Source organism: Leptonotus elevatus, chromosome 17 (genome assembly GCF_054856555.1).
Source record: "Leptonotus elevatus isolate MCC_2025b chromosome 17, RoL_Lele_1.0, whole genome shotgun sequence".
NCBI classification, from domain to species: domain Eukaryota; kingdom Metazoa; phylum Chordata; class Actinopteri; order Syngnathiformes; family Syngnathidae; genus Leptonotus; species Leptonotus elevatus.
In genome coordinates, this window is record NC_141255.1 from 4,641,744 (window position 1) to 4,658,965 (window position 17,222).

Sequence of the window (17,222 nt, forward strand, 5' to 3'; positions counted from 1 at the left end):
TTAAAAATCAGCGGAACAACCAACAACTTGGGAGTACGGTGACGAAAATGTTTGTGTATTAAAAATGCATTGCTTTGTAGCGGAACACTGTTAAACAGTCTAAAAACATGTAGAAAACGGCAAATTCAGTGTTTGTGAATCAGTCTTCTTATGAATTCTTTTCAACTTCGCAGCATCTTCTCAAATGTCAGAACGTGTGGAGGAAACTTAATTCGGGGCCGCTGTGGTGTCAAAAGGGGAAGTTTGAAGGTGACTATACTGGGAATCAAACCTACTTGTCGCTTTGGCCGCCTCCGTGCACACTCATGGCCGACTCTCAGTCTGACTCCCTCCCAAATCTTGACAGTTTGAATCACTTTTTTTTTTTTGTTATATATGAAAGAATGAAGCTGATGAGTTAACTAGTGTTATGTTATTTAGCCTTTTACTCTGTGTGGCTTATCTTGCAAAGAAGAATGCATACGCTTTTCTGTTGTTTACATCACATTATCCAAGAACCAAACATTGCCTTAGGAATACCAATGCTACTTTAATGCTAACACAAACACATGCTATATCCTTTAGCCTGTGTGGTAAAACGACTAATATTGCACTTTATAGAGTCCCTTAGAGTAGTTATGAACGTTGATTTGTTTGGTTTCTACTTTCTAAAAATCCTCGAGTGCATTCAATCAATGTAATGACTTAACAGTGATGTTTTGTCGTTGTTTTGGAAATTAACGGTTTGTTTTTTTACAACCCACTAGATAGCTACTCTATTAGCAGGCCGTGTTCACCTAGTGACCTTCCACCTTTCAGCCACGTAGGCTAATTATTTGTGAGTCAATTCCTGTAAATTTAGATGCTAAAGTAAAGAGAAGGATGACGATTGTTAATTTGTTTTTCAGTCGTTAACCGACATATACGTTTGTCCACGAGAGGGTGCTGTTTCACCCGTTGGCTTTTCTTCAACGTGTGCTCACGCACAGAAGGCAGCCATCTTACGTTGCCACAGTTAACAACACCGACAACTATTTTTGTCATTGAAATCACTGTTATCTTATGTTATCACTGTTTGTTTACATTTCATTGATAATGGTTCTGACAACATGAATGAACGAATGTTTGAGTAGCACTCAATGATATACCATAAGAGAGAATATTCTTTGCGATGAAATCTACATGTAGCGCTTCTCCTGGAATTGTGACATTTACCCTGTAGAGACAGTAAATAATGTGAAAACGCCGCGGAGAAATCAATGTTTTGAAGTTAGGCGAATTTAGTGAGTTGCAACGTAACACTTCGTGCTTGAAGACTGAATCATACTCAGACGCTTAATGAGGTCGATTCGTTGCATGTGGTGCCCGAACGGAGCAGGAGACAACAGTCAGCAAAAGAATAGAAGAAATAGTTGATGTGAAAAAGTGATAAAAGAAGAGAGCGAGATGGAAAGAGTGTGTGTGGGGGTTGGTGGTGGTGTGGGGGGGGGGGGGGGTATGTAGTTAAACATAGCCGAGAGGAGGGAGATCCGTCAGTGTTTGTTTCCTCAGGATGTGGTTACCACGACGACGAAAAAGCAAAGCGGCAACATCACTACACCGCGTGTCTCTTCTGACACCTGTCTTGAGTGTTAAGAATGTACGCGTATGTGTTTGTGTGTGACAGAGCGATGAATGTGGTTTTACCGTGTATATGCGGCAGCTGCGCCTTTTGTGTTTCTTCTGCGTGACATCTTGGGTGGGTGTGCGCACATTTTCAGGTGATGCACAAAAAGAAGGTGGTTGCGCGGAGAAGATGGTGTGAGACGTCAAAGACAAGGCAGCAGAGAAAGAGGACAACCTGCAACAACACGTGAGCGCCGAAAACTGGTAAAAAAAACCCAAAACAAAACAAACAAACCCCGAAACAACCAGAAAAAGTCGAGCCAAATTTAATGTAGTTCATATTTGTACTCTTCTCCGCTTTCTGTCTTGTTCTACAGTCGTGCGCTTCTCTCTAAATAACTACTAAATAAGTTGAATTATTTTTGCGCGTGCTTGTCAGTTTAGCTTAAATTGCTTGTTTGTGTTGATTTTTGGACATAATCTGCAAGTTCTTAGTTAAAAAAAAAAAGAGTTAGACTACTCATTGTGCGCATTGTGTTAAGGATTTGACGCAGCAAAGATCAAAGGTCAAAACCAACAAGGGGTAAAAACTACCCATAGTGATGAGTTGAAGCTACCAGGTTATCAGTATACTGTAACTGTGGTTAAGTGATAATGATAATAATAATGATAATGTTATTAGCAACGTTTTCTAAAATGAAAAAGAAGCAACTTTACTTTTGGCCCAACATTGAGAAATGACGTCTAAACTGTACGATTCAATCTGGCAAATGTTAAGGAATAAAAAAAAGAAGAAGAAGTAATTTTTAAGGATTTCAACTTGTCATGGTAGATAGAGCCAAAAGGTACATTTGATGTTACTGTATGTTTTTAATATATTTAAAGGGGAAGTCACGTAAACAATTTATTTGTCTAACCCTGGAGAACCCACGGGGTCAAATTTGGCCCCTATAAATTATGCTACTCAAATAAAGACTTTTTTTTTTTACAAATTTAACTTCAAAAGTCCAGAGTGCCACTTCTGACCCCTGCATGGGGTCATCTAGTGGATGAATATTGCACTTACATGAGCCAGAGTGGTGGTGACAAGATGGCTGGCAACATGCCAATTTTGTTGAGCTGGAAATCAATCCAAACAAAACCATCTTCTCAGCAAACCATCAGATGGTAAAATTGTGGTTTTTTTTTTTGTTAATCTATTTCATATCATAATGCAGAATGCCTAGGAGTATGTTTTATATATATATTTTGATAAATTAGCAACTCTGAGCTAGTTTAAAAAAAGGGTTAAAATTGAAAAAACATATATTTTGGTATATAGCAGTCATTTAATGTATAATTCATAATTTTCCAAAGAAGAAAAGGATTCTTGGGTTCTCCAGGGCTAAACACGGTATTTTAATTAATTTGCATTTGTGGTATACGAATTAAGCAGCAAAATCATTTTTTCCCATACATTTCAGGTAGCGGCCATTTTGTCACTTTGTGGCCTGAAAAGTACTACCCGAGACCTGAGCAACTGTGATGTAATTTTCAGTTGAGAGCAAGTGGCAAAATGGCCACCCCCTGAGATGGATAAAAACGGGCGGATTTTGCTACTTAATTCATATTCTACAAACGTCATATTAATCAGTATGGTTTGCTTAGACTAGTGGGGGCACATAGAACATTTTTATTGTAAAGAACGTTTTTGACTTGACTTCTCACCTTTAACTCATTCACTGCCATTGACGGCTATAGACGTCAAAAATTCATTTGAACTATTTCTATTAGTTTAATATTTGTTCCCACTTTTGTTAACAAGAGTATGAAAACCTAGAAAAAAATGTATCGTACATTTAGAACGGATAGAAAATTTGTGATTAATTGTGAGTTAACTATTGAAGTCATGCAATTAATAAATTTTTTTAAAAATGTATCGCTTGACGCCCCTAATTTTTAATATTTTAATAATAAAAAAAAAAAGATTATTAAAAAAATGTCTAGGTTTTCATACTCTTATTAACAAAAGTGGATTTTTTTTAAACTAATAGAAATAGTTAAAACAATTTTTTAAACGTTTATAGACGTCAATGGCAGTGAATGAGTTAACGAGTTTTCATTTTGCATCTGTCCTAGTTAAGCAAGCCGCCACAATGGATGACTTTTGGTCCACTCAGCAATTTTCAAATTCCCAAAGACCCTCCTTCCACCTGATCCCTGTGGTGGGCTCCCCCCAGGACTCCCCCCAGCAGTATGAAAGTCAAGAGAAAGACCATGTGACCTCTTTCCTTACTGCAAGACGTAGCATTAATGCTTTTGATTGGTTGGAAAGCGGCGAAAAAACGAGAAGCCTGGACGACGCGGAGGCTGGATTTTACAGCAATGGAAACTGGGACGTGTACTCGGGTCAGAGTTTGAACCCAGCTGCGAGTAAGTGGAGCAAGAGCAATATAGAGCCCCAAAGTTGGGATTTTGGGTCTAGCTGCGAGACCCCCAGCCCGTTGTCGGAGGCGCCCTGGTTCCAGCCGACTCCACTGAGCCAAATGGGGGCTCCCCAAACTTTACCCTCGCTGAATCTTCCCCAGAACTCAGCCGGAATCATCCAGAAACCAGACCCGCTCCTAGAATCTGTACTCTCGCAGACCAGGAGAAGCCTCCCTGAGTCTCACAGGCCCGTTTGGGGAGCGAGAGATTCAGAGAAGTTTTTCAATCCGAACACCTGCTCGCCCTTCTCGTTGTCTCACCTGGAATCCTCAGTGCTCAGTCCGCCTCTCACGCCTTTACCTCCCCCGGCTCACTCGCCAGCCATGACATGCACCCAGTCCCACTCGCATGGAGGAGACGACAACGGAGCGCTCCACTTTTTTGCTTCCAACCCGCAGCCGCTGCCGTCGCTTAGCTCCCTTGGCGTGATGTGGACGTTTCCCGCCGGGTTGGACGCCACCGTGCACGGCAACCTGATATCTTCACACATCAAAGGTACAATCTAACGAAAATGAAAAATGTGAATTGAGTGAATTCAGACATTTGTTCTTGCTGGTGATGTGAAAAGACGGAACAATACTGAATTGACATCTATTGACATTATCAAAACATGAAACATAATTTGTTTTTTTTATTAATGTCCCTCCCACACCACATCCAAGTTGGAATTTACTATAAAACTAAATATAAATAAAAAACAATTAACAAATTGTATGTTTAAAAACACGATATACTATGTTTTAAAAACATTGCCAGTGCTAATGCTAGCAGTCAAATTAGCATTGCATGCACTGTTTTAGGAGTGATATTCCTTCAGTAACAAATATTCATACATGCTCTTGGGACACAGGCTGGCATGAGAACAATACTCAAAGGCATATAAATCTTCCTAATCTGTAAAAAAAAAAAAAAAAGGAAAAATAAGTTTTATCAATGAAGCTAAATCAAAATCTTACCTTAGGAGGATTTATTTAAGTTTATTGTCATTTATTTTCAGATTATTCTTGCAAGTTATGCTTTGTTATAAATGTCATTATAGTACTAAGTTTTGAAATCATTAAATAATTGTGTTGATTAATCATGATTTTAATATCAATCGATCAATCTTGCATACACCCTAAATGTGCCTTCAATCATTTCCCACAATTTACAGAACCGCTCTCCTCACCTGGAAAGTCCTCTCACAAATCACGAAGAGACCCGAGTCACGCATCTCCTAGTCATGTGACAGGAAATGCCGCTCACCATTGGGTAACCAAGCCGCAGCCCGAAATGGGCTACAATTTGTCCTTTTTCCTCCCGCTAACTCACTGCTTCTCCTTGTAGAAAACCCAAACCTACACTGGAACTCCATTTCCCAGCCTCCTTCACTCTAACCAGGAAAAGCGAGATCACTATACACCGCGACCCCTTCTCAACCCGACTCGAGAAGGGACAGGACTTTACTCCTACTTCTCCTCCATTCAGCCAAGAGGAGATAAAGATCATTCTGTGGAAGCGTAAGTATAGTGGAAGAACGGAGGGGCAAAAAAGAAAAGAAAAAAAAGTCACATTGTTGGGCCAGATTTGTAAGTCGAGTAAGAAAAAAAGAAGGTGGTAATGTGTGTGCAAAATAATAAAATAAACACATGTTCTCATTTTTAGTTGCCAATCTTACTTCAAGGTCATAGTAAACATAAAACAATGAAGAAAGTATTTAATTACGTTTGAATTTATTTATATAGTTTTTAGCAATTCAGCCTAAGTATAGTATGTTCCAACGTACTTATAGGCTAAATGCTAAAAACTTAGCATTTTTCTCCATAATGCCATTGCCACGGGGATATTAACTTGCGCAAGAGCAGAAAAAAAGAAGCAGTTTTCCCTCCCTACATTTGGGTTACATTTGATTATACCAATACGTTACAAAATGAAGTAAGTAAACATTTTCATTCCTAATTTTTGATTTATTATTGTAACTGCAGTGCACTGTTTGGCGTTCCCCCCCCCTAATATGGCATTATGTAAAAAATATTTACACAGCAATGCTTACTTATTTAATTTTCTAACACATTGGTATAATATAGGCCAAATTCTACAAAAAAATAAATTTATTAATTAATTTACACATGTGCAAGTCAATACCCCGTGGGATTATGGGAAAAACACGCTAAGGTTTTAGCATTTAGCCTACATTACGTTAGAACCTATTTATTTGCAAAAATCCTTAATTAGGAATTTACTAACCTACTAATGTACATTAAATGGCCGGTGGGCCGGATTAAAGAGCACACATGGTCTTCTTTTGCCTCAGAATGATCAACATTGGCAGTGATTTCCAGGCGGAGCTCCCCCCGCTGAACTTTGGTGAGGACAGGGAGAAATTGACCTGGGAACATTCTCTGTGGAAATCACGGGACGAGATAATGGACAGTCGCGAGAAGCGGGAGCAAGGTGAACACTTGCCCGAATGGAATATTCTGAATATTCGCTCAGTTTATGAGACGATGGATCTTTTGTGTTCAGTGGAAAAGCTGCTATTGCTGAGTAGTTCCAGTTGCTTTCCAGGAGGGGGCAGCAACATCGAGCTGGCGCTGCACTCTCTGCATGCCTGCCATGCCGACATAATGGTTGGTGTCCTCTCTCTCCCCCGTGTCATCCATCGCATGCCTCACAGCTCACTCGCTCTCTCGTGCAGGCCACACTGGAGATGCTACTGCTAACAGGGGCATTACCAACAGAAGACTACCACTATGCTGGTAACCTTTAACCTCTAACCGCACATTATGTATGCAAAGTCATATTAGGCTTTAAATACAACAAATTAGTCAGCAAATGAGCGCCTGTTTCCCACTGTGGATACAAAGGGGGTCTTTGTGTGACATCCCCCCTCCTGTTGTCCTCCCCTCTTACAATTCCGCATTTGTCTTCTCCTTGTCCAGGTAGTGACGTTTGGACCCAGAGTGAAAGGAGCATTTTCAACAAAGCCCTGAAAACTCATGGGAAAAACTTCTCGCTTATTCACAACATGGTAAAAAATAATAATAATCAAATCGATTTGCTCAAGATGAGTGTAAAATTATATTAAACTGTTTTGGGATAATATTTTGTGCATCTGTACAGTTTAAACTATTAATTTATGCCATCCTAATTCAGTCCCTATTCCCTGCAAATAGCGGGAGATTATTGTATAAGAATAAATGTTTTCTTGCACTTTGCACACTTTTGTGTCTTGCAGGTGAAGACTAAAACAATCAACCAATGTGTGGAGTTTTATTACATGATCAATAAAAGCCAAGATAAGCAAGACAAACAAACAAAGCTGAAGAATCAGCAACACAAGAGTGAAATTGTGAGTATTTTAGTATACTTTTTGTTACTTTTCGTATAGTTTTGTTAAAATGGTCTGTCATTGTTTTTTTTGTTAACATTTTATGTAGTGGGTTCGGTGACTCCTCAGGAGTTGACTGTACCCAAAAAGTGGTATCAAAACATCCCTAATTAAAAAATATATACTATATAATGAACAAAATAACTTTTTTTTTTTTTAGTCCCTTAACGCTTACATCATTAAAGATTTACAAAACTATGTATTGTCTTTTGGTAGATTAAAAAAAAATGGCTCAGTGGTGCCCCCTACAAATTTTTCCCAAAGCATGTTCCCCTACATTTGTAAAAATTTGCCGGCATATGTAACAGCCCAAACCCCAAACATTTATTTTATAACCATATACTTAACCTAACAGGAAGCCCGCCATTTTAAATATTTTTTTTTAATTTCCTTTCACAGAATTTCCCCAATTATCTTCAAATGTTGTGTTTCATCTAAAGAGGTTTAAGATGAAAGTTCTCGAAAGCTTTTTATTTCATCGCACACTGTTTATGCTGTTTTTGAGGTCGAAACCAGGGCGAATAATCATGGAAATTTGAGGGTTTTTTGTCGTTATATCTCCTCGCAGCTCTCGTTCAATTTTAGTTTGAGTTATTTCTTTATTTTTCATTATGATAATAACCTTGAGAATAATCTTGCCATCTTCTGTAGGAGATGTCTACCTCTCCGCCAGTGGAAAAGCAGCCGAGACCGCAGGAGGCGGGCCCTGCGCCCCCATTGGTTGGCTCCTTCCCTTGCACAAAGTGCGGAAAGTGGGTCGACCCCGTCTTTTTTTCATTTTTATTTTTATTTTTTAGTCCTTGTCGTAATCCTGTAATCATTTTCTCTGTTTCCTCCAGAATGTTCAACAAGGTCAAGTCTCGCAACGCTCACATGAAAATCCATCGTAACTTCCCAAAAGCCTGGCGCAACAGACTTCTGCCATCAAACTTCTACTACCAAAGTGATCACAGCGTCACTCCTGGTTATTTTGCCCTCAATGATGCCAGCTTGCCAGTAGCATCCACCTACAATGGCGGCCCAAACATCGACGTAAGCGCCATTGTTGACGGCTCAATACAAAGAGAACCGCCATACGCCTCCGTTTTTAACCAATCATGGCACTCCTTTGAAGAGTTGGAAACGGAGGCTTATGTACCTTAAATCGAAATTTGAGTCATTTTTATGCATCATTATAGTTGGTCTTCGCGGATTTAAACTGGCAAAAATGTTCTTTGCAATATGTTCTACATCAGAGATCTCAAACCCAATTTCAATAACATGCGGCAATCTGCATGTAACTGAAGCCCATTGAAATGCATTGCGTGGAGAAAAAAATTACATACCCAAACAATTCCTCAGTGGCCACACGAGCATTAAACTTTGATGTCAAAAACAGAAATCAATGTCAAATTGCCATGTGGGCCAATTGCGAACCTGTATTCTGGGTTAGCTCTCGTGATAATTGCAATGCGAGCCCGAAGGCAGTTTGATGTCTTCTTTCATTAGAATTCAATTTGGATTTAAAATCTGTTTTTGTATTCTGCTACCACACAAGTCGTGTTTGAATTTGTACTGTAAGGTTTGAAAGTTGTCAGAATTGTTACAATCAGCCATTAAACTGTGCAGGTGTTGCTAATGTAATGGCTGCTGATTTATTTTATTTTATATTATGTATGAGTTTTGCAGCCTTGCAACCAGTTAACCAGATTTCTATCTTTTATTTGCTTCTAGTTTTACAGCATACCTGGAATGATATGATCCCATATCTAAATGAAGGCTGATTATTATGTCAGTGCAAGATGTATGAAGTATGTCTGCAATATGTGTGACCTCGTCATAAAATCAGTGCAGACAGCGACCTTTGCCTTATTTAAACACCTCAATTAACTCATTCGCTGCCATTGATGGCTATAGACGTCAAAAATTAATTTGAACTATATTAGTTTCACATTTTTTTCCACTTTTATTAACAATGTTAATATTGTGCATTTATAACAGATATAAAATTTGTGATTAATCAATTAATTACAATTTAAAAAATGTCATCGTCTGACGCCCCTAATTTTTTATAATCTTTTTAAAAAAAAAAATTATTAGTGGCATCAGGTGATTAATTTTTTTAATTGTAATTAATCACATGACTTCACTAGTTAACTCAAGATTAATCACAAATTGTATATCTGTTCTAAATGTACAATACATTTTTTTCTAGGTTTTCATACTTTTAACAAAAGTAGAAAAAATTATCAAACTAATAAATTCATATTTTACGTCTATAGCCGTCAAGGCCAGTGAATGAGTTAAAGCCCAACTTTTTGACTTCTGCCGTCACGTTTCTCTCTAAACATCTTTTTGAATTCACAATTTTTGCACCCGTCAAGTGTCGGCTTTCTTCCTCGGTAGAGTAGCAACGATGTGGTGCCAGTGTGATCTTGCTTATGAAACCGATCAAGAAAAGTGAGGTAACATGACACCCGCGCCTGACACAATGACTAGCTCTCCTGGCTTGTTCTTTTAATAGTGCGCTTCCGAAACTTGTCAAATAACACTGATGACCAATTCGAAATACCCACAGCATGCCAGGGTCTTACACCAGTATCCATGTCACACTGTGCCAAGCTAAAACATTTTTTTGTTTTAATCTGCAATCATGTGCTAGACGTGATGCACCATCTCCAATCGTCTCCGTTTTTGTGTTGGAAATCAAAAAATCAAATCCTCATGGGTGTAAAGAAGGAGTAAAACTTGTGACAACAACAATGTGAAGGGTGTGCCAGCTATTACGCAACCGAATCCCAACAGTGTGAGGAAGTCGGCTTTAATTACGAGCTCTGAGGCAGCGCCGGCAGAGATGAGGATAAAGAGGGAAAAGCAAGCACATTTCAGTGTGCGTGTGTGCATGTGTGTGTGTGTGCACGCGCGGGACGGGAAAGTGGGTCAATGCATGTTGGATGGTATTTGAAGTGATCGTTAAGTTTAATTGTTTTGTGACTCGTACATCAACTTGTTCATCCAGAGCTGGTAAGACAGCAAACACGAGTACGGCAGTCATGAGTTTGTGTTCTGTCACAGTCACAAGCAGTTCTCATGCTCAGAAAGTTTCCACAATTTTTGTTGAGTCAAGGCACACATTTGGTCATAATTGTCAGAAAATGTGGGAATATAATGTATGTGCTTGGGTTTGATAAGGGTTGGGAAACAGCTGGTCACAAAATTTGGCCCACGCCAAGTCAATAATGTTGAATATGTAAGGTGAATAAGTAAATTTTATTTATTTAGCAGGTCTCATGACTAAAATACTAAATATTAAAATACTAAATAAAATACACTCACGTTCTATAAGTAATACAAGAAAATACTAATTAATAATAATTCAAAAAGCAATGAATGCCTAAATAAACAAACCTTTATGAAAATGAAACCAGCAGTTTTATTCACACATATCATGTTAATTATAGAAAGAACAAAGTGAAAACAAATAACACAGCATTTAGTAGGAATTAAAATATATTTTTTAATCAAATCTAAACAAGAAAAAACTAAATATTGTTCCATGTTGGTAAGTGGAATGTACACTTTTTTTGTGTTATTATTATAATAATTATTATTAAGTAAAAATATGGTGGTAAATTACTTGCATTGTTTTTATTGTTTTGTTATTCAGCGCATTTAAAAAATATTTTTAATCTGAAAAACGGAAAAATATTTTGATAAATAGATAACAATACATATTTGTTTCAATCTGAATTTTATTAATAGAAAACAGTAGGTTTATTTAATAATATATTCATCACATTTTTTGGGACCAAAAGTTCAAAACGCCTCAAATATGAACTCGATACCATTCGAAACTCGCGCCCGCCCCTGACTCCACGCCCTCCTTTCTGATTGGCCGAGAGCAGAGAGGGCGTCTGTGTGACGTCACCTCCGAGCGAGAGGGATCAGAGTTTGTGCGAGAAAAGAAGAGCTTAACCAGGGCTGTACGCAGGAAAGCACGGAGCTGCTAGCAGTTAGCTTTAGCCGCTTTAGCGTGTTTGACAGCGCACCTCCGTCCTCAAGTCTTCCCCCGGCCAATCAGCCCCGTCCCTCCACGCCATTTCCTTGAGTGCGCATATGAAGCAAATTGATCCAAAGTAGCAGACCTCCCTCCCTCTTCTTCCTCCTCCAAGCGTGACCGTGCGTGTGCGAGCTACGTGGGCACAACCCAAACAAACAAGCCAACGCGCCCTCAAAATAGTCGACTGTTTACACTCGGTGTCCTCTTACCTGTCATCGGATGCACCACATGTGAGTACTGATGCAGAACAGCGTGCTAGCTTTGCGTGTCTTCCAAACGTGTGTCTGTGTATGTGTGTGCGCGCATTTGTTCCCAGGCTGTCCGGTTTGCCATTTGTCTCCACACGCACGCGCGTGCGTGTCACGCTGTCACATCTGCCAGAAAGCAAAAAAAAGAAAGAAGCGAAAATGACAGGAGCTCGTTGACTTTAGCTAGCTTCACGCTGCTACTTTGGAGTTCTTTTAAACGTGGACGTTGCAGCCTGCCATGTAATTCCTTAAGCAGGAAGACTTTTCGACAACTTTGTATTCAACTCTGTGTTCTATACTTTCGCTTGAAAACTATTTTGAAATTAATTTTCAAGAGTAGTCTCACTATGATAGGTGGTTGATGGTGGTTACAAATTGTTTGTTGTTGCCAGGCATGGCTGGTAAACAACCATCCTGCATACCAAACCGGTACATGACTCGATTGAGAGCAGTTTCTTAAAATGTTTGTCCCCATTTTACCATCCTAGCTACTATAAAACTAAAGTCTCTAGCCATAGGTGTCAAACTCCGGTCCTCGAGGGCCGGATTCCTGCAGGTTTTGAAGGTTTCCCTCTTCCAACACAAGCTGATTCCAATCAGTAGGATCGTTTTCAGCTGTGTTGGAGATCGGAAACATCCAAAACCTGCAGGACTGCGGCCCGCCAGGACCGGAGTTTGACACCTATGGGTGCAAAGCGCTTTCATTGAGCTAAAATTCTAGAGCTCAGGAAATTTCCTCGGCATGATAAAGTTGACATTATAATTATAACATGACACATTTTTGTTTGAACGTGCTAAAATGTCATGTTTTAATGTGACAAATTTCATGGTACGATGTGATGAGTGGTTTTAATGTAATACATTTCACGTTAAAATGTGGTTGGTTCAGTAACATGTTATAATGTGATAACGTTCACATCTTATTGTGGTAATTTTCATGTTATAGTGCGATAAGTTTAACATTTGATGGTAATCGTTTAGGGGTGTGAATTGCCTAGTAGCTTGCGAGTCGATCTGTGTCACGATTCGATACCGATTAATCCCGATACGAATCCAAAAATTGATTATTGCGATTTTTTTTAATAACTCAAATTTAGAAAATATTAATCAATAAACTTGTACATGTACACTGTAAGATTTATATGAGAATGTACTTCAGGCTTATAAATTGTGGTCCACCTTATTTAACAAACAAACTAATCAAATTTGAAGGCTTAATGTTCCATTAATATAACATTGTTCTACGCTTAAAGTGTGAACCCTAACTCTAATTAAGACATTGTGTTGAATATTTCCATCAAAAATTGATCTTTAAAAATAGCTTCGGCTTTTTTTGTGCGCTGTAATAACGCGATATATTGCCGGATCAATATATTTTTTTAACACCCCTAGTAATCATTGATCTTCCAACTGATTTTCCATATTTTGTTAGAGAATCACAGAATGCTGCCTCGTTACGTCCAAAACATTGTATATTACGGATTAGGGGTGTTAGAAAAAATAGATTCTGCGATATTACAGCGCGCGATTCTCGAATCGGTTCAATATGCGGCCGAATCGATTTTTAAACATCCATTTTGTTATGGGAATATTCAACAAAACGTCTTACTTAGGGTTAGGATTCGCACATTAAGCATGGGAAAAAAATTATATTAATGGAACATTAAACCTTATTATTTTTATTTGAGTGCTGTTCAAACATGAAACAGACTGCAACCTGAATTTTCAGATAAATTAATAAATGTTCATACAAATCTTACAATGTACATGTACAAGTTTACTGATTAGCCCCAGGGACAAAACCCAACCTTGTTTACATGCTGCAACCTGCGAGAGTGCGCCGAGTACTTGTTTGCTTGCCGGCCACACGTCGCGCACGGACGGCCTCGTTCCGCCGTCTCTTTTTAACCTTTGAACCCGCTCATGTGAATCTGCCCCCTCTATTGTTTTAACAACCTTTCCTCCACTCACGCTTCATTCCTGAGCCGAGCGACGCTTATAGTGGTCTTGATTGGGCGATAGGTACGAGTTCATATGTCTTGCGATGATCTTTTCTCGGGCGTCCATTTTGTCTGATGTTTGTCTTTTTGCAAGCATTCTTTTATGAGTCTCGAACGGAACATGTGGACTTGATTAAGTTGGTTTTGTAACAAGATTAAATGAAACCAGAGATCTGAAAAGCAAGCTCGGTCCTTGTGAGCTGATATTCTCCACACTTTGTCACATAACCATTTTGGAATTATTAGACTTTAAATACATTGGATCGGATTGGCAGATATAGATTTGATTTGTTTTTATTTCGATAAATTATGCAATGTAATAAACATTACATTCTGATTAATATTACATTTGTGGAATAAGAGTTATGAAGCAAAATGCAGCCATTTTTATCCATCTCAGGGGGCGGCCATTTTGCCACTTGCTGTCGACTGAGGATGGCATCACAGTTGTTCAGGCAATGACCAATCACAGCTTGCCTGTTTTCTGAAGCTGAGCTGTGATTGGTTAGAAATGATGTCTAAACTGTATGATTCAATCTGGCAAATGTTAAGGAATAAAAAAAGAAGAAGAAGAAGAAGTAATTTTCAAGGATTTCAACTTGTCATGGTAGAGCCAAAAGGTACATTTGATGTTACTGTATGTTTTTAATATATTTAAAGGGGAAGTCACGTTATTCTTTGTTTTTGTCGAAACACGATATTCTGATTAATTTGCATTTGTGGTTTATGGATTAAGCAGCAAAATCTTTTTTTCCCCATACATTTCAGGTAGCGGCCATTTTGTCACTTTGTGGCCTGAAAATTACATCACAGTTGCTTTAGGCTCAGGTAAGTCCAACCAATCATGGCTGAGCTTGCTAATGTCACATGACCGAACGCAGAAAATAGTTGAGCCATGATTGGTCGCTACCTGAGACCTGAGCAGCATTGATGTCATCTTCAGTCAACAACAAGTGGCAAAATGGCCGCCACCTGAGATGGATAAAAACGGCTGGATTTTGCTGCTTAACTCATATTCCACTAATGCAATATTAACCAGAATACCATATTTAGACTAGTGGGGCTGCATAGAACATATTATTGTCAGATATTTTTTGCGGGTTGACTTCCCCTTTAACTCATTCACTGCCATTGTCGGCCATAGATGTCACAAATTAATTTTTAACTATTTCTATTAGTTTAACTTTTTTGCCCACTTTTGTTAACAAGAGTATGAAAACCTAGATTTTTTAAATTGCATTAGAACAGATATAAAATGTGATTAATCGTGAGTTAACTAGTGAAGTAATGCGATTAATTACGATAAAAATTGTAATCACCTGACGGCCCTAATTTTTAATAATATTTTTTTTGTAATTTAATTATTTTTTTTTTAAAGAAAACATTATTAAAAATTAGGGGCATCAGCGATTAAAAATTGTAATCATAATTAATCGCATGACTCTAGTTAACTCACGATTAATCAGAAATTTTATATCAGTTCTAAATGTACCCCCCAACATTTTTTTCTAGGTTTTTATACTCTTGTTAACAAAAATGGAAAAAAGAATGTTAAACTAATAGAAATTGTTCAAATTAATTTTTGACGTCTATAGCTGTGAATGAGTTAAGGTTCTGCTTAGCATTTTTTGTTTGTTTGTTGTCAACCTCGTTTGACGGCCAAAACACCGATTGTGGAATTCTCGAGAGTGCACGTGGGTTTGTCTCTGCCAAACGCTCGGACATTCGGGCAGTGCCGTTGCCTCCTGGGAACTGTAGTGGAAACATGATGCTAGACAAAAAATAGAAAGCATCATCTAGCGGCACGGCGGCGACCCCGTTTGACCTTTTGCGTTTGAAGTCATCAAAAGGTGCTTGTTGTGAACTGCCCGAGAGGACTTTCAGACCTCTGACGCAACAAAATGTGCATTTGTGTGTCACAATGTCACTTGTGCGTCAAAACAGAACTTTGCTCCCTCCCCGTGAGGTTCATATGTCAACCACAAACGACCTTTGCTCTTGCAAACGAGACGCGCACAGTCTTCGTCATTCATAAGTTTTTTAAATTTTTTTATTCCTTATTGGAATGCTCGCGTAAGATGCGTCGGGGCGTGCGATCGGGAGGCCGAGGTCAGGGAGGTGACTTGGCATTTTAAGCTACATTCCACTTTGGTTTGCTGGCTGTAATTTTGTGTTGTGTTGTACAGATTCTAAAATTAGAAGATTAAGATTTCCAAATGACTGTATTTACTGTTTATGTACACACATGTGTTATATATGTTTCCAAAAGTACTTCTACTGTGTATTTAACTAGTAGTGCAGAATATTTCGATTTCATTAGGAACACTTGCATCTCAGCCAAAACAAACACTTACCACAGAAAGACTTTATACTGCGCTCCTATTTAAATCAATAAATAAATACAATTACTTAAATTATTGTATGTATTTCCGAGTTTAAAATAAACCCAGCAGCCATTTTATTTAATTTATTAAAAAATAATTCCTTTACAAAATGTTGAGTAGCCAGCATTCTACCACTTGAGCTAAATTACAGATATAACAGAATTTAAGAACAGCAGCTTTATCTTATGTGTAACTCATTCACTGCCATTGACGGCTATAGACGTCAAAAATTCATTTGAACTATTTCTATTAGTTTAACATCATTTCCCACTTTTGTCAACAAGAGTATGAAAACCTAGATTTTTTTTATCGTTCATTTAGAACAGATATAAAATTTGTGATTAATCGTGAGTTAACTGTTGAAGTCATGCGATTAAATTATGAGTAAAAATTGTAATCGATTTTTTTTTAATAATCTCGTCAGGCAATTACAATTTTTAATTGTAAATAATCGCATGACTTCACTAGTTAACTCACAATTAATCACAAATTTTATATCTGTTCTTAATGTATATTTTCATACTCTTGTTGAGTAAATTTTCTTTAAATTAATAGAAATAGTTCTAATTAATTTTTGACGTTTATAGCCATCAATGGCATTGAATGAGTTAATAATCCAGAAGAAGAGAAGTGTATTTGTTTCATATGCACCTCAATTTCACAATTTAGCTCATTTCCAACGATTACTTTTTAAAAAAGACAAATCAATCGAATTTTTAGTGACTCTGTCTTGTGTTGTTTAGCTTCATTGTTGTTTTTTTCTCCTGCTGCAAGAAGGTTTAGCAGTTGGCACCCATGTTGCGTAAGAGGCACCAGTAGTCACCCTATACATTTTCAACGAATTTCTTTCTGCATGTGTACCCCCAATGAACCACAGGAGGGCGCCACAGACTTATGTGTGACACAAAGCTGCCAGTTTGGCTCTGTTGTGTTGCACACAAATGACATTTGTATGAGACTGTTGTTTATTTGCATGCGTTGGCCCGCCTTGTGTCACTTCCGCTCCACAAAGGAGACGATGTAACAAAGTAGAAGCGATAGAAGCTTACATTCCTCGCATTCCACGCCTTGATCCCTTGCACGTTTGTCCCTGCAAGCCACGCTATTTAAGACAATACACGAATGCACAAA

The 17,222-nt window shown here is 38.2% G+C and overlaps 2 protein-coding genes across 3 annotated transcripts in view; both read left to right on the forward strand.

Moving 5' to 3' along the window:
- The first annotated feature begins 1,554 nt into the window (after positions 1-1,554).
- LOC147159385 (zinc finger protein 541-like) lies at positions 1,555-9,043 on the forward strand. 2 transcript variants are annotated; one of them, XM_086059585.1, is made up of 12 exons: positions 1,555-1,618; positions 1,740-1,848; positions 3,703-4,545; positions 5,204-5,301; positions 5,377-5,549; positions 6,344-6,483; positions 6,556-6,659; positions 6,728-6,788; positions 6,972-7,060; positions 7,268-7,381; positions 8,072-8,172; positions 8,260-9,043. In XM_086059585.1, the coding sequence occupies exons 3-12, from the start codon at positions 3,720-3,722 to the stop codon at positions 8,561-8,563; spliced, it is 2,010 nt and encodes a 669-aa protein (XP_085915711.1). In that variant the 5' UTR covers positions 1,555-1,618; positions 1,740-1,848; positions 3,703-3,719; the 3' UTR covers positions 8,564-9,043. The 2 variants fall into 2 exon arrangements, with proteins under 2 accessions (XP_085915711.1, XP_085915712.1); XM_086059586.1 differs by lacking the exon at positions 1,555-1,618 and having other exon boundaries at positions 1,676-1,848; positions 8,072-8,163.
- A 2,301-nt stretch (positions 9,044-11,344) lies between these two features.
- Positions 11,345-17,222, forward strand: part of LOC147159386 (pyruvate carboxylase, mitochondrial-like) — a 146,643-nt gene continuing 140,765 nt past the window's right edge. Inside the window, exon 1 of the mRNA XM_086059741.1 lies at positions 11,345-11,689. Within this exon, the coding sequence (XP_085915867.1) occupies positions 11,679-11,689 (11 nt within the window). The 5' untranslated portion in view covers positions 11,345-11,678. The remainder of the gene's footprint in view (positions 11,690-17,222) is intronic.

Bases quoted from the DNA above. Each gene is read 5' to 3' on its own strand.
- LOC147159385 (XM_086059585.1), top strand. From the start codon at position 3,720: ATGGATGACTTTTGGTCCACTCAGCAATTTTCAAATTCCCAAAGACCC. The intron at 6,484-6,555 runs GTGAACACTTGC...TTTTGTGTTCAG, and splicing joins TCGCGAGAAGCGGGAGCAAG to TGGAAAAGCTGCTATTGCTG. The intron at 8,173-8,259 runs GTGGGTCGACCC...TGTTTCCTCCAG, and splicing joins CCTTGCACAAAGTGCGGAAA to AATGTTCAACAAGGTCAAGT.